The 21,675-nt window shown below is 35.1% G+C and overlaps 2 protein-coding genes across 2 annotated transcripts; both read left to right on the forward strand.

The window, feature by feature from the left end:
- Positions 1-14,290: 14,290 nt before the first annotated feature.
- On the forward strand, positions 14,291-15,244 carry LOC113780475 (cytosolic sulfotransferase 15-like). The gene has a single exon (XM_027326273.1). The coding sequence runs from the start codon at positions 14,291-14,293 to the stop codon at positions 15,242-15,244; it is 954 nt and encodes a 317-aa protein (XP_027182074.1).
- Positions 15,245-18,003: 2,759 nt separating this feature from the next.
- LOC113780476 (protein FAR1-RELATED SEQUENCE 5-like) lies at positions 18,004-20,735 on the forward strand. The gene is made up of 2 exons (XM_027326274.1): positions 18,004-20,228; positions 20,492-20,735. Exons 1-2 carry the CDS (start codon positions 18,004-18,006, stop codon positions 20,733-20,735), a joined length of 2,469 nt encoding a protein of 822 aa, XP_027182075.1.
- The last annotated feature ends 940 nt before the right edge of the window (positions 20,736-21,675 follow it).

A 21,675-nucleotide genomic window follows, 5' to 3' on the forward strand; every position in this document is an offset into this window, starting at 1 on the left:
GAAACATATGAAGTGCATCCAAATCTGAGTTCCGTAGCTTCAGTTATGACCAAAACAAGAACGGTTGTCAGAACTGCCTTTGAATTTGGACAGTTCTGACAGGAATTTTGGACCTGTTTTTCCCTATGCTCTGTCCTGATTCAGCTTTTGGTCAAAACATAAAAGTCATAGCCTTATAAATGAGCTTTCCAACGCCTCTAGAATTTCTTGATTCTGATCTCTGATTCGTGAGTTATGGTCTTTCAAACAGGGCCTGTTCGGTACCCTGAATTGAAACGGCTGGGACTGTCTTGTGCATTTTTGCCTTAGTTTCGTTGAGATCTGGTTTAAGGGGTCTTCATGAAAGTTGTACCCTTTCTTCTTAGCTTCGCAACGGTACCTCTTCACTTCGATCTGATAACCATAGCCTAAAATTTGATCAAAACAGTTCTAGGTACCAAATCTGTCCGTTTCCGTTTGCCGGCCGTTTCCGCGCGTGCATGTGCCAATTTTGCCGTTTTGCTTAATTTATGCATTCTAGTAGCCGTTTGTGGAATAATGTGGTACAATCTTTTATTTCAGATGGTGACGGGCTAATTGTGCCAGTGGGGCCTACTAGCTGGAATACGTGACTTGATCTTCACATTTTTGCTATACTTGATCTTTGTGTAAGTATTTAGGCCATTTGTTTGAACAAGTTGCTTATGTGTTTTACATGAATGCAAGGGTACTTAGGTGAAGGTGTACTTTATCACACTCGACCTAAACCCTAATTTGCGCGTATATTTGTACATGATATGTGTATATGAGTTGTGTTGGAGCTGAACCCCTTGAGCTAGTAGCTCGGGGTAACTTTTGTGAATTTGTGAAATATGATGAAGTTGTGGGCCCGATCTCAAGACCTAGACGGACTATTCGAGCCGGCTGGGGTTTGGTCGAAGCCAGTCCAACCTAGTCTTAAGGTCACCAAGTTTGTGGTTCTGTGAACCAAGTTTGTGAACCGAACTTGTAAACCAAGTTCAAGTTTGTGATTTCGTTTGCTCGATCCCTTTTGTGAGGTGACTGGCCAGTGAGGGTGATAAGGTGTACGGTGGGAGTACAAGTGGAGTTCTACGGACCATTATTTGTGGTCGACGGAGTGTCGACAGGAGGTCACACGTGGCACATGATTTGGCTTTGGAACCAACCTGTATCCTTAACTTGTGTTGTTACTTTTGTACTTTTAATTTGACATCTTTGTGATATAGTTGTTCATTAATGTGAAATTCACGCTTTTACTCCTGTTTACTTACTAAACATATAGCTTACTCCTTTCCCTTTGTTTTCCTTAGCAGGGGCCGACGCGGGGAACTCCTTGGCACATTCACTAGTATAGTTAGGATTGCTTGTAATAGTTGGATAGTTAAGATGGTTATCCTTATTTTAGTGATCTGTGTAAGGACCCTTCTTCGGGTCTATTTTCTGACTTTGGGCATTATCATAAGGTGATGTAGTAGTTGGATAGCTCCTTTTGAGGATGTAAATAGAACTTTTGGGGGTTGTATATATTGTAAATAGTACTCTTTTGGTTTATCTAGCTTTTATTGTTTTGCATTTTCGAGTCCTGGCGTGAGTTAGGCAGGCGTCCCGCCGATACCCTCGGGTTCGCCCTTGGGAGAAGTGGAGGCGTCACAACGTACATGCGTGATATTTTTGTATGGCAAGTGAAGTGCATGAACATTTGGGCTCAACTTGGAATCTTGAAGTCAACTTCTAAAGCTCGACGGTTGACTTTGGTGAGGCTTTCAACTAAAAAAAAGAAGGTGGGATTTTAAAATTCTGCATGCATATTCCTCAAAATTACATTGTAACTTTTTTGGTGCCAATGAACTTTTGGAACTCATGTGAACATTTTTTTTTGTTGGAATTCATTAGGGACTGAGTTGAAGTTCTAGGTTTTGTTTGCTTTTCTTTTTTCCTTTTGGCTCTTGTTTTGCCGTTGCTAAAGCCTAAAGGTATTGTATTATGAATTCTGGATTGGAAACCAAACTTCACAGTTTGACCCGTTTATAATGGATAAATGGCCTTATTCACTCTAATACACTGAATGCTAATGTAATTCAATAAAGGGAAACCAATAAACAAGCATTCTACTCTAGGCAAAACCCTCAACTGATTGGTTAAAGAAACATGTGAATTGCCTCGTAGTTAGGATTAACCTTCAATACGTAATTGCAAGGCTACTTCCTTAAGGTTGTAAGTTGTAACCATGTGACTTAGAGCCAAGTTGTTCCCTTCTAATCCCTATAAATTACAGGAAAAAACTTCACGTAGCATGCTCACCATACAGAATTGTCAATCTTATCCGCTACAACTAGCAAATGAAGTCTTCTTCTTCCTTTTCAGTATTATTAGTTCCTTTGTTGTTCATCCTAGTTGGCCTTGCTTCCAATTGCAATGCCACTAGCCGAGTGTTGTTCAGGCGTATGTGCCCATTAAAGCATTCAACAATGTATGTTGGGGGAGATGGTTGCCCTGACCCCGACCGTTTTCCAAGGAGTCTACCACCACGGCCACCACTGCCACCGCCGCCGCCACCGCCACCGCCACCACCACCTCGAGTTGCACCTGTGCCAAGTAACCCTGGTCGGATCCCTGTGAACCCATGTCCACGGACTGGAAAACCACCTCGAAAGTCCGGTTTAGGAGTTGCTCGAATACCGTGTGATTAGAAATTGTTGTTATGTAGTCTTAAAACAAGTTGGCCAGACTAGAAGGTTTGCCTAGCCTGTTGAATCACGTGGTTTCCTTACATCCTATATCAATTTCCGCTTCCGAAATGCAAGAGTGAAGAATAATAAAAACTTGGCACGTATGCAGCCAAATGTTAGGCAAGAAAAAAAATAAAGTCATGATTCTGTAGCCTTCAGTTTCATTTGTTGATTCTGTGATAAATGTCGTGATTATCCTTTAGTTTATGTACTACATGTGTTGAAATAGCTCGTTCTTTAAGTGAAATACATTCAATACATCGTGGTCTAAGTTCAAACCTTGAAATGCTTTTTATGTCAAATTCCAATTTTCAAAAATCACATTATACAGCGCCTTGTTTTTTTTTTTTTTTGGTGCACTAGACACAAAGTTGATTATTAATTAATTTTATGACGGCCAAAGCATTTGTAATTAACTAGTAAATGTTTAAAAAGTCCCAATTCCTGAGTGATTTCATGTCAAACAAATTCTAATTTGATTTGGTCCACCTCACTTAGAAATGATAAACGATTATACTGCTTTCAGCCCCTAATTAAAAACATATATATATATATATATATATATATATATATTTCTAGTCACCGTTTCATTTTGTTAATCAATGTGCAGATTGCGGCAAAATGTCCTTGTTGTAAAAATTGCTTCTTTTATAGGTGATCGTAACCCACATGATTGAATCTATGATGATTGATATCCTAATTAATTACTTGACATTTTATCAATGATTGATTATCTGCTATTATTGATGTTTGATTCGTATCTTCCGTTAATTGATATTTCAATCAGTTAAATAATCAATCAAATCAATCAATTAGTCAGATATATTATTCACTGTTATGATTTATGGTAATATTTTTCTTGATTGGACGAAATTTTAGGGATTTGAAATTTGCTAGTAAAAGATCCTCATCTAACCTATAGGTAGTCTATGATACTCCATCTATTCTATGGTGTTGTATTTTTTTGTTTAAGCATAGGATATGAGTTTCTTTACACAAAGTTAATATTTCTTATATGGTTGCAGCATATAGCGCAATTGTACATGATTCAAAAATTACTTGAGGACAATAGTTAAAGGCAATTCTTTTAATATTCCATTGCTTGAGTGTATTTTTCTGTACATTTTGCTTAACATGTGGCATCAGAGCCATTCCCTAACTATGCAATTGGCCATAACTTCATGATTTATTAGGTATCTGATAAAAGTTGCAAAGATTTATATAAAATTCAGACGAATTGAATCTAGTTTGTCACGGGGTATGTGGCTCCATTGTCTCAATAATTGAGAACCTATGATTAATCATGTGCACATGTTTTATGATAATTTTAACACCACTTGAACCTTGCTTGGTTCAAGACTAATGCTTTTGTGCCTTTATATTATCATGAACCACACTGTACATTAATTCTCTGGCATGGTAGCAACTCTCACAGTATATATATGTCTTAATACAATATTAAGATCCATGTAAAGAATTTTTGTAAGCACCGATGCTTTATTAAATTGGATTTATGCAAGATATATGTCGTCTTATATGCAATTTAGTATACTATCATTTTGTTAGTAATATTTATCACCTAATATGACTATTGAATATTCAAATTCTTATTAGAATCCTTACTAGCATGGTTTTACTCATTGAAGATTACACATGATATTCAGATGTTCTAAGTCATACATATGAGAAGATTACAACTTAAGAGGCATTTTTCTTATAATTATTGATTGCTTTCAACATCTAGTTTCTTTTGCCTCTTGATATATTCCAGTTTTCATGTGGGATTATGTAGTATATTTGCACACTACTATTATGGTTGCTTGTCTCAAATTGTGATTCAAATGTTTAGTTGGGTTGCTTTTGTTAGATTGGACCAAGTGTTTAAATTTTACTCAAAAGCTCATTGCTAAATGGTCTTTCTGTTTACCTTGCCTTTGGATCCAATGTTTAACTAATGTGTCAAAAGGGGCCCAATATTAAATTTTCAACTTTAATGCTAACTTTTAAAATGCCACGTTTGTGTTTTGTAATGGAATCGGTGTTTCTTAAGGCCTTTCTTGTACAAAGAATGAATTTATGTCCTCAGGAATTTCATATTTCAAACCATGTTGATTGTGGATTTATTTTGTAAACCCTAACATGAAAATTTAATTCCAGATTTACATTGCAAAAGACCACTTAAAATGACTAAACCCAAGTTTATACAAAAACTCACTTTCAGAAAACAAAGCCTAAATTTTATAGATTAAGTTATATTCAAGTAAAAACCATGTGTCTAAATTTCTCAAATATTCATAAGCCAAAATCCTTCATTAGTGTAGATCTTCTTATGAATAAAATGATGATTTCTGTCCAAAAAAAAAAATTGTCACACCCTAGCTCATTATGCTAGTTAACATAGCATGCCATGAATTCAAGAATAATTTCTCAAATTCATTGAGCGTTTTGCTTTAACTAATAACCGTTTATGAAATATACCAACAAAATTTAAAACTTTAAAAACTATACATAGAACTCTTGTGCGGAAATAACACTAAACATCCTTAATATGGTGGCCTTAGTTGCCATTAATTACAACATAAGTAATAAAATCAAAGTGTACAATGAAGATCATCCTTACTTTTGGACTGTCCAAAATGTCCTTGTAATCTTGTCCTTAACTTTTGTTGTTACTTTTATAACTAACTCGTACTATTTCTTTAAATCTGCAAAAATGATAAATATCATAAAGTGAGTGAGAACTCACTCAGCAAGCTCAAGTTTCCTTGTCGAACCACATGAATTACGTATAGTACTTTTCATTAATCATTTTATACACACATTCACATATACTATCATTATCAAATTCTTTTAATATAAAAGCAACATTTTGTAGGTGTCACATAATGTTGTAGAATCATAAAAATCATAGTTCATGGTATATTATAATTGTATCATATCATATAGTATCATCCATTCATTTTTCAATAACAAGTAATGCTATTATCGGTTTCTTTGTACACAATCTAATAATTAATCTTACAAGAGGGGCAACCAAGTGAGTCCACGAAACCTCAAGCGCATGTTGTGAAATTATAATCCATAAAATCATGAGCACTAATCCACCGAGCATATTCATGATCATAAATGAGCCATCGTGATTCTTTGTCATTTACCTGTACAATCATGCAATCCGAGGGCCATAAAGAAGAGAAGAGAGGAAGAAAGGGATGGCAAGAGAAAGCTGAGAGCAATGAGGGGAAAGGAGAGGAAGCAAAAATGATGAAGTGACGGGAAAATGTAAGGCGGTAGGAGAAGCAGGAGGGGGAAACTAGAGGTAGTGGGAGAAGGACGGAGGAGAGAAGTGCCGAAGAGGATGAGGAAAGAGGAAAGAAAAGGAAATGGGTGAAAGGTGGCAGCAAGGGTAAGATGGTGGTGGTAGAGAAAGAAAAGGGCGGTGATGTTTTTTTTTTCCTATACTTATTTCTTGGTATTTTTGTCAAGCATATTTTGAGTGTTTTTTGGAATGTATTATTGTAGACTTATATTTAAAACTAGTTTTTTAAATTCCTTCCAATACTCGAGTAGATCTTGGTTTAGTGATTAAGATTGAGGTCTCAGAGCGTGGTTAAGGTTGAGACCTCAGGACCTAATGGTCCTTAGTTCTAATCCCCCTTCCCCATCTCCCCTTTCTTAGATTGCACTCTTATGTTGTTAAAAAAATTAAAAAGAAACTAGGGTTCTGCAATTTGAAGTTTCTAAATTTTGTTTTGCTTTAATTTGTCCCATGTGACAAATATTATTCTTATTCATTTATTTCTAAGTATATGATTCTGATCATAACTTTTTGGCCAAAAGTAACTGATTTACATAATATTCAAATGATGTATTTGTTAATTAGGTTAAAATCTGCTTCCGAACCAAGTTTTGCTGCGAATTTATTTGGATAGGGTATGCTCGTCCAAGCGAGCAACGGTTTTGAGATTTTACAGGAACTTGCTCCTTTATCATCTCCAAGGATGAAATTGAAAGCAAAGGATCTTTTCATACGGGATCTTGAAAGAGGGATGGTGACAGTTCAACGGACTAAAACCTGACAGGGTTGAAGCCTCCAACGAGACAAAATTACTATCCAAGTTTTTATTGCCTTTATCTACTTCATGCCGCTTCTCCTTTCTAATATCTAAACTAGACACCTTCACACTTTTCCCAGCGAAGTTGTTTGGAACTGATTGTACTGATAGAAATTAGACAACGATAGTTCTTATACCATTTTACGATTGCAATAAAATGGAGCATTTGGCAAGATTAGAGTATTTGTTGTGCATTGGTGCATAAAAATACTTTTTTTTTTTAAGTGAGAGGACTTGACCTAAAATCTCTTACTTGCCCAACCCAACCCAACTCTCCCCACATTTTATAAATTTACTCAAAATGCATTTTTTAGGCATTTGTTTATAATTTTACCAGAAACCAGAAAAAGAACATAAAGAAAGAGCCTTTGACACAATGAAAAAGCTAAGGAGCGTCTTAACCCAATTGTCAAAGCTTAAAAGGCCAATTCTTACCTAAAACTACCAAGATAAGTTTTCTACTTCAAATCAGAAATGCTTACCAGCGACCATTAGTTGATATCCATTTCCTGACAAAACCAAAGCCGAATTCTTGTTAGTTTTCAGCTGCAACTACGTAATAGGTACTTTCTTCTATATTGAATGGCTGTTTCCTTCTTATACTTTTGGCCCAAACGATTGCCTATTATTCTACAATAATAATCATTAATATATTCTTGTAATTTTTTTTATGGTACTCTGTTTTGGAGTAAACCTTTCCTGGAATTAACAGAGAATCATGAGCTATTCGTGGTTAATTCCAAGATATAGCTATTGTTGTCTCATATTATGTTCTAGGGTAGCTTTACAGCTATCAACAAGGCCACACAACATGCTCTATAATTTGCAGGTCACTCTAGAGAGTATAGCACTCCTAAAAATAGACTGATAACACTAATGACTTGAAATTTTCCTTTTTCTTCTTTGAAGCTAAAATAATTTTTAGTCATTTACCCTTTAAGTTATTCGCGTGGAAGTGAGGCCCAAGATTGCTGAATACAACCATTCATAAAACTCACACAGAAGCCACAGTAAACCTCCTATGGCAAATGTGGAAGGCAAGGAATGCTTGGAACTTCAGCAATGACAGGTTCACTGGCAAGCAAATTTCTAATAAGGCTGTGGAGGAATGGCTCGAGTATAAAAATCTGCTGAACAATGGAATGATGGAAAGGGAACAGCCCGAATAAAAAACACAGTGGAAGGCCACCATTAAAGAGAATTCTAGAACCAACATGCAACACTTATCTTTACTGATGCAGCAATGGATGAGAAAAGGAACAGAGGGGGCTTAGGCATTGCTTTCAAAGACAATAATGGCAGCCTTGTCTCTACTTGGGCCATCCCAACAAAAATGAGAACAGATGCTGCATACTAGAAGCAAAGACAATCAGGACAGCAATGATAAAGGCTCTGGAGGAACGTTGGACATCTCTCCTTATTCACTCTGACTGTAAAGTCTTAGTGGATAGAATTAATAACAAAGGGACTGGTTCTCTCAATTAGATGTAATGATAGATGATGTTATACATTTGAGTAAATCCTTTTGGCGATGTTCCTTCATATTTATTGGAAGGAAATACAATCGCACTCTCGATGAAGGTCAATTAAGATTGCCACAAATTGTGACAAATTTGTGGGAAGTAGGGATTGAACCCCTGACCTCCAGCATCACCTTTAATAGTGATGACCACTGGACCAAATGGCCAGTGGCTCAATCGCACTCGTCATGGCTCGGCAAAATTTGCCACTAACCTAATATAGTTGATAGATACTAGGTGGGAGCTTGTCTTCCCTGTGTGGCTTAGGAATGATTCGAATGAAGCCCACAATGATGTTTTGGCCTTTGCCAGTGATATGTAAAGGACAGTTTAAATGTATCTAGTCATCCTATATATAAAATGATGACCTTTTGACAAAAAAAAAAAGGCTCACAAAATTCATAGGTTATAGGAAATTATTATCTATTGCAAGCCATACTAGTATTATACTAAGATCTATTTCAAACTGACAAGATTGGATGAGCAAGCGATAGGTAATTAAGATTGTCCACTGCCAGAGTTTTCAGCGAAGCATCACTTCCTAATTTTGGCTTCTTCCATTTTTCTAAGATGACCATTCTGCTCCGAATCATATAAGACAAACAGCGATTCGCGGTAAATTTGTTGGCAAGCGATCAATCATTAAGTGTAATATTTTTGTTTATCAATCCCAAGACTGTAAAGATTGAAATTAAAACGATGTATAGCATAAGAGCAACTACAACGGACATTGAAATTAAAACGGTCATTTTCTGGCCATTTTACAACAGACATTTTAGTTTTCTCCCTATAAGTACACAAGCGTTATGGTAATGAAACTGTTTTTACCAGATATAACAGGTAAAAACATTTTTAGCGACCATTTGATTACCTGTTGTACTGGTCATCTAAATAAAATAGTACCTAAAAATATGGTTAGTAAGTTTTATATTAAAAGTAGTAAGTTAACTCAAGAAATTAGTAACTTTTATGTCTCAAAAAGTAAATTTGAATAAATATGGAACTTACTTTTTTTTTTGAAGCAAATAACTACTCTATATCTGAAACTTACTTTTTGGAGAGTAAGTTTAGTTCAAATAATAGTAAGTTTTTATAGATTAATAGTAAATATTGTTGATAGAATAGTAAATATGGTTAATCATCAAAACTTACTAGTTTGTGGCATAAATTTACTATTTTACTTAAAGAAACTTATATGAAACAAGTATTAGGAAGTTTATTTGAAATAATGCTAAGATTTTTTATTAATAATTGTAGCTTAGTATTATAGTTAGTAATTACTCGTAATGTAAATGTATGATACACAATTGTACATATCATTTATAAATGTTATATGTTTTAAGCATTTTAGATATACTATGAAAACTTTTTTGGTTGCATATCACCTTATAAAATATGTAAGAATAATTTGTCATATTATAAATTTTGAATTATTTTTGAATTTGTGAAAGGTTAGAAAGTTTGGATGACAGTAACAACAAATCTTTCGAGTTATATATAGAATTGCACTTATCTATACATCACAATTTCCATATATGGACACCTATGAATATAATAAAATAGTACGCAATTTTCATATATTAATGCCTATGAATTTAATAAAATGGTAAAATCTTAATAAATTTATTTTCTGGGTCACAAGTATAAAAATTAAAGTTGTATTAACATAGCATAATCTTTGAAAATTATAGTAAAATTACCCATATGTTAAGTTCTGTGACTTTCAAACATACTTTGTATCATTTACATTATGGATTTGTATCCATATGTTTTCTATCAAACTCTTTTTTTATTGGCAAATGGTAAGTAAATTATTATAAAAGGTCATTTTATAATAATCATAATTTTTTATAGATGAATTTTATGTAAACTGTTAAAATTATGAATTCACAAACGACTAAATCTGACTACTTTATGGCATATATTAGTCTAAATGACTAAAAAATTACTGTAATCATGTGCACGTTGATTGTTGAATTGAAATTTCCTTTATTACTAGTACAAGTTCTTCTAATCAAAGCAAAATAAAATCAAATATCTTTTCCTTTTGTATACAGTAGTTATGCTTAATAGAAAATTATTAAACCATTTTTACAATACATAATTTCTCCTAAAATTAGTAACATTTTCCATGACCTCTAACCTTGTCAATAATACTAACCACCGACATGTAGATAATCTTAAAAGCAAAAGCCATCAATATGACAAAAAAAGAATGTTTTCATGCTGAACGAAAAAAATTGCGATTCTATATAGAATCGAAGAAATTCATCATGAATGAGAATGAATTGTAAAGTTATCACATTTCTAATTTCATATGCATCCAGAATAGAATCGAAGAAATTCATCATGAATGAGAATGAATTGTAAAGTTATCACATTTCTAATTTCATATGCATCCAGAATTTTATGTAGCATTAGTTTAGAAGAACTTTTCATTTTCACACTAAGGAATCAATCCAGTCTCTACGTCTCTTTTATTTTTTGTTTAACCATTAAATGGGGTCAAAGTTGTTAGCAGTAAAATACTAAATGAATTTAATTCCATTTCAAACTCTAGTTAATTGTATACTAATATTTTACACCACAATCAATTGTACACCAATTTCCTTTTTTTTTAAGTAGCTATTATTTATTTTATTACTTAGGTTAAATATTTACATATAAAATAATAGCAATAAAATGCCCATCCTCGGATCAATGGAACTTCAATGATTGTTAATAAAACCAATATTGCATTGATAAAAATTAGTCTACAGAATGAAAAGTCAATGGCAACAATTGCTAAAATGTAGCAATTTTTAATTATGGGAAAATAAACAACTAAGTTCCCAAAATATTTCACTTTTATTGTTTAAAAAATCTCAACTTGTTGACTAAATTCAAAATAATTCTATTGTCAAAAATATTTTTTCTCAAATTAACTTTCATGATTAGATGTGAGATACAAATACGGTAAAATATTCCTCATACGTATGTCATGGATATTTCAGACTTTTAGTAAAAAAAAAATTTTGTTGTTAAAATAACATTGTATCATAGTGTACTAATTATACTTTATACTTTAGGAATTAAAGGGTCCTATCTAAAAATTCAAAAATCAAAGTGGAAACTTGGTTCATAGTTGAAGGATGCATCCATAGGTTTAAATAATTTATTTAATAGTTTTATCATCTGATTTTTTCATTTAGTCTTGAAGAAATAGAAATTACCAAACAAATTAGTGCAGTCAACTTGTCCTCTTAAATTATGCATAAAATCAAACTTTTGTATGCCTAATGAAAACACTGCATAGTTTGAAGTTAAAATGCTTGTTGCATTTGACAAATAAATTACTTTGTTTGGGTCGGTGGATTTGAATTCAATAAATCATTCAGTTGAATGGATTTGGAACTATGATCAATTGAAATACATTGTTTGGCTGGTTTTTCAAACCAGGGAAATTCCAAAGTTCCCAAATATAGTTCACGCTCTAATTTATTGTATACTAATTTATTCTCACACACATACCAAATATTAAATTGATCAAAGGCAAAGCTTAATTGATGAAGCCTTCATCTTGTACAACGTTGCTTCTTTGTGTACAGAATGGATTCTTACAAACGATTACAGTACAGCCATTCAAGCAATAAAAATATGTAAGACATGTGATTTAACTACAAGAACATAACTTTAAAAAACCATTCCATTTTGGAACAGGTACGGGCAGAGAAAAGATTGAAACCACTTCAAATCATAGCAACTGCAGTTTCAAGTAGAGCAAATAACATTTCCAACTGCTAAATAAGCTTCCTAAGTAATCACCACGTAAAGAGAACTCCATAACATTTGATTATGTGGATTTATTCTTTCTGATCTAAATCATGCAAGCAAAAAGTTGCGGAGCACAAGACTGAAACTGAGTTATTAAAAAATAAAAAAAATAAAAGAATAAAAAGAAGGAGCGGTTAATACTTTTGGGGTTTAATTACATTAACCTCATTTATAGGTTAACCAAACTTATTGTAAAATTAAAGTATCAATTCTTACCAATAAATGATGAAGTGCATTTGACATTTTTGTTTCCTAGTACAAGTTGGCTGGCGTAACTCAAATTCGTCAATTGTGGTTTTAATCAAGTTGTTCGGTGCTTTCTAACCCCGTACAGGCATCAATCATATCATACAAATTTCTTTTGGACATTTCACCAAACACCTTATATGCATTCCCAAATTAACCACTTTTCACATGAACAACGACATACTACTACCATCATTTTGTTTGCAACTATACCTTGCTGGAAGGGCCTTTAAACGGCATCCAGTGGGAGTCATTGCCAGAAGATGTATAAAACTTAAATAAGAAGGAACAGAAGATGCACAAAATTCGAAGGGTACAATTTTCAATTCACTGGCAAATGCCTCTCCTTTATTGTCATCTAAAACTACGATGAATTCAAAACAAAAACAAAAAGGAATAATGAATATGCAAAAGAATATTCAATTTTCAGTGGAATAACAAAAACACAAATCATTTTGTTTGCAACTATACCTTGCTGGAAGGGCCTTTAAACGGCATCCAGTGAGAGTCAAAATCTTCGTTCTTGAATCCGTCCGGCGATTCTCGATCAGAACTGTTGTAATCTTGCCAGGAAAAAATTTCTATTCCATCATATCATGAGGTGAGAAGAAAATAAAAGGAATGCAAGCAACTTTAGAGAGATGTGATAACCCAAAATCGTTTTAAAAAACCGGTGATTTTCTTACTTAAATATGTAAATTTTTTAATTTTAGTATTAGTAAGTTTAATTTTAAAAAAAGTAAATTTTGTCAAATAATAAGTAAATTAAATTACTCAAAGTGTAAATTTCTGTTTCTGACTAAAACTTATCTTTCAGGCATATACTTACTAGTTTTAATTAAAAACTTACTAAAGTTAATATTAATTATTTTAATATAATATTTAAAAGGTCGCTAAAAATTTTGATATGTCACTAAAGGTAATAGAAACCTATAATAGCAGGTTTTCCTAATATCGTTACCATAACTATAGGCACTATAGGATTGTCCTTTTGTTTATCAATCCCAAGACTGTAAAGATTGAAATTAAAACGATGTATAGCATAAGAGCAACTACAACGGACATTGAAATTAAAACGGTCATTTTCTGGCCATTTTACAACAGACATTTTAGTTTTCTCCCTATAAGTACACAAGACATTTTTTTTTATTTCACGTCACAATCTCCTACTCCATTATTTCTCCTACTCCCCTATTCATTGTCTTCAACCTCTTTACATAATTTTTTAAAATTTCAATATTTTGTCATTATGGACGAGAATTTTAGTAATTTCAGAAATATGTTAAATGCTCCAAATATAGAAATTTCATTCTCTTCAAAAATCAAAACCACCAAAATTTTCAAAATTACCCAAATTTCCCAAATTTTCCAATTCCAATTCCAATGTATAATTTTTAGAAAATACCAATGTATTATTTTTCAGAGACAAAAAATATATATTATTAAAAGTCACAAATTAATAATATTATCTTTTAGCAAATACAAAATCTAAAAAGTAAAAAAATTCTAATGAAATTGAATAATTTATTTTTAAATTATTAAAATACATATTTGATATGTTTGTGGATTCATGCTATTATACTGTGTAGAGTTTAACTCATTGTGAATGAGAGTATAATAAAAGAGAGAATAGTGAAATGTTGATGTGATATATAGATTACACTCTAGAGAGTGTAATCCAAATTGTAATCCACTGCGGATAAGGAATTATTGAGGCGACCCCCACAACATCCCATTATTGAACAAGTTTTATATATGTGGTATTGTTGGATTCAACAAATCCTGCCTTGCTGATATCCATCCACTTTACTTTTCCATGGAAGAAACTCCAATACTCCGTCCTTCATCCTCAACCAAAGTTGTAGAGGATATGGATGAATTTCAAGAATTGCTACAAACAATTCCTAAAGAAGTAAACTGGGATGGCCGGTGGCTATACTACTACAACAATTTTTGGTGTCCAGGAGCAGTGCTTAAATCCACAATTTTCTTTCAAAGAAACTTCAAAGCTAAGGATTCCGACATTATCTTAGCATCCATCCCTAAATCAGGCACCACTTGGCTAAAATCACTAAGCTTTAGCATCATCAACCGCAAGAAGTGCACAATACCAGAGAGCCCTCTCCTCATCACCAATCCTCATGATCTTGTAAGATCCATGGAGTTTGGCTTATTTCTGAATTCCGAAAATCCTGATCTTGAGGCCTTCTCATGTCCAAGAGTTTTCTCAACGCATCTACCCTACCATGCCCTTCCTCAATCAATTTTGAATACCAAATGTCGCATAATTTATATATGTAGAAACCCTTTGGATCAGTTCATGTCTCTCTGGCACTTTTTGCTTGAAAATAGTAGTGAAGATCAGCAAAAAGCACTTCCTATTGATGAAGCTGTTGAATTATTTTGCAAAGGCTTATACCCTTTTGGTCCCGTTTGGGATCATGCTGAGGGGTACTGGAATGCAAGCCTAAATGATGTTCAAAAGGTGGTGTTTCTCAAGTACGAGGATCTCAAAATAGATGCAACTTCTCACGTAAAGATGCTAGCAGAGTTCTTGGGATTTCCTTTTTCTGCAGAGGAAGTTGAAAATGGTGTAGTCGAAGAAATAGTTAAGCTTTGTAGCTTAGAGAATCTCAAGAATTTGGAGGTGAACAAGAATGGTGTTGTTAAATCTTCAACTGTTAAGGTTAAGGCTCGCTCCTTTTTCAGAAAGGGAGAAGTTGGAGATTGGAAAAATTTTCTCAATAATTCCATGGCAGAACGTTACAAGAAGATTATGGAAGAAAAGTTGGGAAAATCTGGTTTGGTATTTGAACTGTTCTAAATGTTAAGCATCCCATGGATGTATTATTTTTCACTTTTTTGCTTTTTGGTTCAATGCATTTGGTCAAATCCTCCTTCGAGACCGACACATGAAGCCCTATTTGTGTTTGAATGCCTTGGATCATTTTATTTGTTCTGTCATTTTGTCTTGATGACAAACATAACCATTTCTAGTTTGAATGTGATTTGAGAAGTACTCTTATGATTGTTCACAGGGTTAATAGCATTAAACTCCGTTAACTTTCTTCCTGGTTAACTTCCTTTTTTTTTTCACCCTTTCGGCAAAACTCTATAGAGGATAACCAACTTTAAATTTTACAAAAATAACTAAAAGTGATGAAGGGGAACAAACATGATGACCTTCACTGTAAGAGTAAATTATACTCCCTCCATCCTAATTATTTAGTCATGTTTTAGGAATTCAACTTTTTAAAAATAATGGTTTGATTGTGATATTTGTGCTTTTTTTTCTAATTTTACTCTCACAAATTCAAAATTTAAATTTGAATGGTAATATGTATATGATTAAAAAGAATGACTATATTGAAAAGGGAGATTAAAAGTGTTTTGATTTTTTTAAAATAACAAATATTTTAAAATATTTTAAAATAAAAAGTATAATAATTTCAATAGAACGGAGCGAGTAATAAAATATCTCAAATAAGGTATGTTATGGCCATTTAAGGTTAGAAGACTTTTGAATCAATTTCAGAAGGCCTTCAGCTGAGATAAAGATCTGCTGGGTAGGGTCTTTTTGTATTTTCTTTTCTTTCTTTTATTGCTTTTATCTCCAACCATTTCAACCACGTGTTCTTTGAGTCCACTGAAGCGGTGTCGGTTTCAAGCATGTATCCTGTCGCTTTTATGTGAATTTGGAATCTTTGTCCTCGGGGCGGGTTGCCGTCAGCCTTCAACTCTGCCACTTGCTTTTCTTCATCCATCTATTCTCAAGGTAAATTCTGTAGTGTATTCACATATTTCAAAGACAGGTGTGGAAAGTAAATTATATGGCAAAGAAGCTGGCACGTAGCAACCTGACATGTACGGAGATGAAGGGAATGTTTCTAAAAAAGTAAGTGGTGACCTATAACCGCGGTGAATGTAGCGTACGGCAAATGTTGGAAATGTATTGGGGTGAAACGGAATTAACATAAATATAATGGGGTAAGGAGTAAAAAAAAACCCGTTAACTTTATTAAAACAACCCCAATTTTCAACTCTTTCGTCCATAATAACAACGCAGTACCCATATTGGAATGCATTTTAGAATAAATAGCCAACTCTTTATGGCTTTCCTGCACTACAACTAAAGATTAAATCCATTTTGGATTGGTCAATCTTATATTCAAACGGGTGTCCCAGTTTAAAAGTTTCAGCTCCCCTTGGCTCTCTTCCATTACAACAACATAATACCGAAGGTGGCATAAAGACAGACTGATTTATCGGATAAAAAGAAATTAAACCCGTTGGTGAGTAAAAGACCAGCTCTTTGTGCCTTTCAACCATTACAGTGACAGAGTACCCAACGTGCCTTAAATACAAATGTTGGGTAATGGGATAAAATTTAGTTAAAACGGTTGTCTTATAAACGACCTGCTGTTTACGGCTTTCGTCCATCAGACGTTCAAGAGAACCCAATTTCGTAGAATACAAAATTTTTGATCGGAAAGCATAAAAATTAACAGCCGGTGTCGGTTCTGTTGTATAAAACATCGAAGAAAAAGAGAAAGCAGTACTAACCAAAGCCATGCTGGGGCCACCGAAGAGGAAGCATATTAGGTACTAAACACACAGCCATGTTGGGGCCCGCAGTGATGCGTGTGTTTGAAGACAGGTGGTGACGTCGGAATCGAAGGCAAAAATTTGGTAAAGAAGAAGTCAAGGCGGAATAGACAGAGGTGGTGTCTACTGGCGTAAATTTAGGCGCAGGCGGTGACGGTAGATATATCTGAGGAAGGCCCTTGCGAAGCTGTGGTGACAGAATGCAGCGGCGTGGAACAGAAGCAGAGAAATCAAAGGTGAGTACTTTTTTGAGTTTTTCCATAACTTTGAAAAATGGAGTAAAATAACGAGTAAAACACATGTACGTCTACTAGGGTGATTTCTACAGTTCTTGTAAGAGGTAATGATAGAGGAATAAGGAATACGAAGTACGGGGTGTAAGACCCTGCGTCTTCGAACGAAGATGTAACGAAACCGGGAAATTATCGCAGTTTATTTGTGCACGGAGCTTTGTGTACGTACGTAGGAAATGTTGGTCCTCTAATTTGTATTAAATAGTGTAAAGGAAATTAAGCAGAAATGAGTGAAGACGTGAAGAAGACGTTGTAACAGGACTAAAGTCTTAAAATAGAGTGATTTGGATGGCCGTGTGGACATCGATAATGGCCCCCATACTGCATTGCGCATGGTTATGTGAAAAGAATTAAAGAAACACACAGTAGAGGTTGAGTTTGTTGGTGTTAATGAAAATGCATGTCGATAGTGGTATTTTGTGCTAAAGGTTGATATAATTGCATCAGCCACACTTATAAAAACTGTGTATATGAATGTTAGAGTAATGTTTATCGTCTGCATTTTGTGAAAGTTGTGAGGTAAAGTATGGTTTGTTAAGTGAAATGATCGTGTATATATGTTTTGTTCCATTAGTAGACGATCAGTATTTATGTTACAAACGAAAGCATATGGGGAGGCTGAAAAAAAAATGTTAAGCGACCATGGTTAGAAAAAGCATTGAACAACCACACAGGGGTTGTAAGTATGGGGCAGGATGGGGTGCTTAAAACTCATGACATGGTGCAGGAAACAGAGAAGGGAAAAATGGGGATGGATGGTTGCGGCAGGTTAATGTCATTTGACCTTAACCAAGAACCTGAGTGTGACCGAGACACATGCAGTGAAGAAAGCGGTGGTTCAATAGGAGGACACGAAGATGAGGAGGCAGATGAATTGGTGGGCGCAATAGGCGTGGATGACGTAATGAAATTAACATTTGACACGGAAGAAGCTGGGGAATTTTATAATTTGTATGCGAAACTAAGCGGATTTGGGATTCGTAAAAGTAATGCCAAACGAGATGAAGATGGCATTTCAAGATTTAGAAAATGGGTATGTTGCTGTGAAGGTTATAGGAATGAAAAGTGGTTTAATTATGAAGACCGGAAAAGAAAAGCAAAAGCAATCAGAAGGACCGGGTGTGGGGCTTGCTTTCGCGTGAAATATGACACAGAATCGGTAAAGTATGTGGTGACACGTTTCATTATGGAGCACAATCACCCGCTGGCATCAGAGGCAAGTGTGCAACACCTTAGGTCATATAGAAAAGTGAGCGATGCAGAATATGCGCAGGCAAAAAGTCTAAAGTTGGTTGGGGCCAGAATATGCCAGATAATGAAACATTTTGTTATCAAAGCCGGAGGGTATAGTAACGTGGGATTTTGCATTAAGGATCTGTATAACCGAATGGACGAGGAACGTAGAAAAGATATTTTTAATGGCGATGCAGAAGGGGCACTTGGGTTCTTGGCAGCGAAGAAGGATGCCGATGACATGTTCTTTTATAAATATCATGTAGATAACGAAGGAAAATTGGCAAGGTTGTTTTGGGCAGATTCTAAATCTCGTGTGGACTTCAGTGTATTTGGAGATGTATTGGTGTTTGATACAACATACAAAACAAATAAATACCGCAAGCCACTAGTTGTACTTGCAGGGGTAAACAACCATTTGAACAGTACTATTTTCGGCTGTGCACTGTTATCAGATGAGAGGATTGAAACATATGAATGGGTGCTAAGTACATTTGTAGAGGCTATGAAAGGTAGAAAGCCAGTAGCAGTGATGACAGATGGGGACAGTGCAATGCGAAGAGCGATAAAGAATCTTCTCCCGGATGCTTGTCACAGGCTATGTTCGTGGCACTTGCATAGGAATGCACGGAGTAATATTCGCTGCGAGGAGTTTAATAACAGGTTGTATGACCTGATGGCGAGAAAGTTTAGCACTCTTGAGTTTGAGGATCGCTGGGCTAGGTTAGTTAATGAATGTGGGGTGGTAGAGAATGAGTGGGTGAAGAAGTTGTACCGTAGGAGAAGGTTATGGGCAGAGGCCTATTTACGCGGTCATTTTTTTGCAGGTATGAGAAGCACTCAAAGGTGTGAGAAAATGAATGCTTTTTTGAATGAGTACTTGAATGAAAAAATGCGACTATATGAATTCGTTAGAAGTTTTGATTTGGCAATAGCATGGCTTCGACATACTGAGAGCAAAGCAGTTCACACAAGCGAAAACACAAAACCAGTCTTAACCACAATCCTGCCCGAATTAGAGGGGAGCGCAGCGGTGGTGTTTACAAGGAATGTGTTCTTCATGGTGAGGAAGCATTTGAACAGGCAGGGACTTCTAATTTCTGAGGGCTGGAGCGAGGATGGAGGGAGTCGTACATATTATTACTCGAAATATGGTGGACACGAAATTAGTTGGAGGGTGGTTTATGATAGGTCAATGGAGAAGCTAATCTGCTCTTGCATGAAATTCGAGTCAAAGGGGATTCCTTGTGCTCACATGTTTCGCGTGATGGTGGTAGAAGGAATGAACAGGATCCCAGAAGCATGCATTTCGAAGCGGTTGACAAAGGGAGTTTACAGTACTAATAATGGAATGAAAGCATTTGTTGCAGACGAACAGCTGACACAAATGGCCAGATATGGCACTTTAAAGTCGAGCTGTAATAGTATGTGTTACTATGCGTCCTACATGGATGATGCGTTTAATGACCTGCAGCAGATGTTTGACAAGCATTCTGTGGACCTAAAGGAGAAGTGGATTGAAAGTGGATATGGGGGAGACGGATTTGCAATGGATTCAAGAGTGATGAACGATAGAAGTAGAAGAACATTCGGGCTGTTAGATCCCAGGGTGTCCCGGTGTAAAGGTGATCACAAGCATGGAGAAACAAAGAAGAAAAGAAAGTGTGGTTATTGCAGGTACTATCGAAAATGCATACGTAGTTATAAGCAATTTGTTAATTGATAAAATACATGAAGTGGACAGTGAAGGTAATAATTATTATGTGGGTATTTTTGAACAGTAGCAAATAAACACATAATTGAAAGTGCATACAAAGTATACAAAGTTATTGGCAGTGCAAGAAAGTTGAAGTGGTGTAATGTTAGCAATGTGCTTAGTTGACGTGGTTACTTGCAGTCACAAATGATTTGACATGTGATATATGGGTTGAAGATTGCAGGCAGGCCACAACCAACGAACATGCCCATACAAAAAGAATTCGCACAACACAGCAGTTCATGATGATCATATGGAAAATTGTTTGGATGAATCGCTGGAAAAATCAATTGAAATTGGTACGGGGTGGAGCGACTCAGGCGAATGGAGAGGACAAGCATTTGCACCACAAGCATGCGGTAGCGGTGGAAGGGACACAGGTGACCAACAAAGAAGTCCAGGAGAAAGATGAGGCACAACTGCTGTGATGGTTCGGTTTGCAGTTACGCAATAAATAAGGCAGGTTTTGGTGAGTAGAGGTGCAAGAGTATTGAAGGTTGCTAGCTAGGTCTAGATGGGTAAGTCACTGTAGTTCCACCGAAGGCGTCATGCACAGAAGGATCACAAGATGCATGACTGTCATGGTTGCGTCGTAAGCACTGTTGTAGCAAATAGTGCTGCTGCACTTGGTTAATAGGAGAGAGTAAGTAGTTGACAAATTGTGTATTACGGTCCTTTTTTGTAAATAGGAAATTAAGTGGAAGCGTATGTTGCGCAAAATCTCTTCGTGGAATAGACGTTTTCCGAAGTGGCTACTTGGGAATCATCTTCAGTTGCCCAGGTTTTGTAAACTGGTGCCTTACGCTGCTGCTATAAACTGCTTTTACGATATGGGCTGTTTGTTCGTCTCCTTGCTATCCTAACCAATGACCGTAAGGCCCAACGCCTTTTGTTTTGCCCATCGTTCCATTCTGGTGTAGGAACAGTAACTTTTGTTTCTCCCCATCTATTTTCATTGCTCACAATGCTTATGCGTCTCTTCAGTGCACCAATGACAATGGTATTATATATGTATTATATATGTATATTAATTTATGCAATATAATTAATATTATGAATTATACATATCTACTAATAGAAATTATTAATTAGTTCGAATAAGTTTAAGAATACATTTGTACTAATATATTTAATTAGCCAATAACTATCAGTTACGATTAATATTTTTTACATCATTTGTACATTTCCATTGGAGTTTACTATTTTACGTAACTTGTTGGCACACGATTAATGAATTTCTTATTATAACAATTATGCAATGTCCGCGTCATGTCCGTAATCTAAATTGCTATTAACATGTAGAAAAAATTCCACATGTTTACTGACACTCCATCCGAACAACTTTGATACCTCTGATGCTTTTTTGGT

Source organism: Coffea eugenioides, chromosome 8, assembly GCF_003713205.1.
Source record: "Coffea eugenioides isolate CCC68of chromosome 8, Ceug_1.0, whole genome shotgun sequence".
NCBI classification, from domain to species: Eukaryota; Viridiplantae; Streptophyta; class Magnoliopsida; order Gentianales; family Rubiaceae; genus Coffea; species Coffea eugenioides.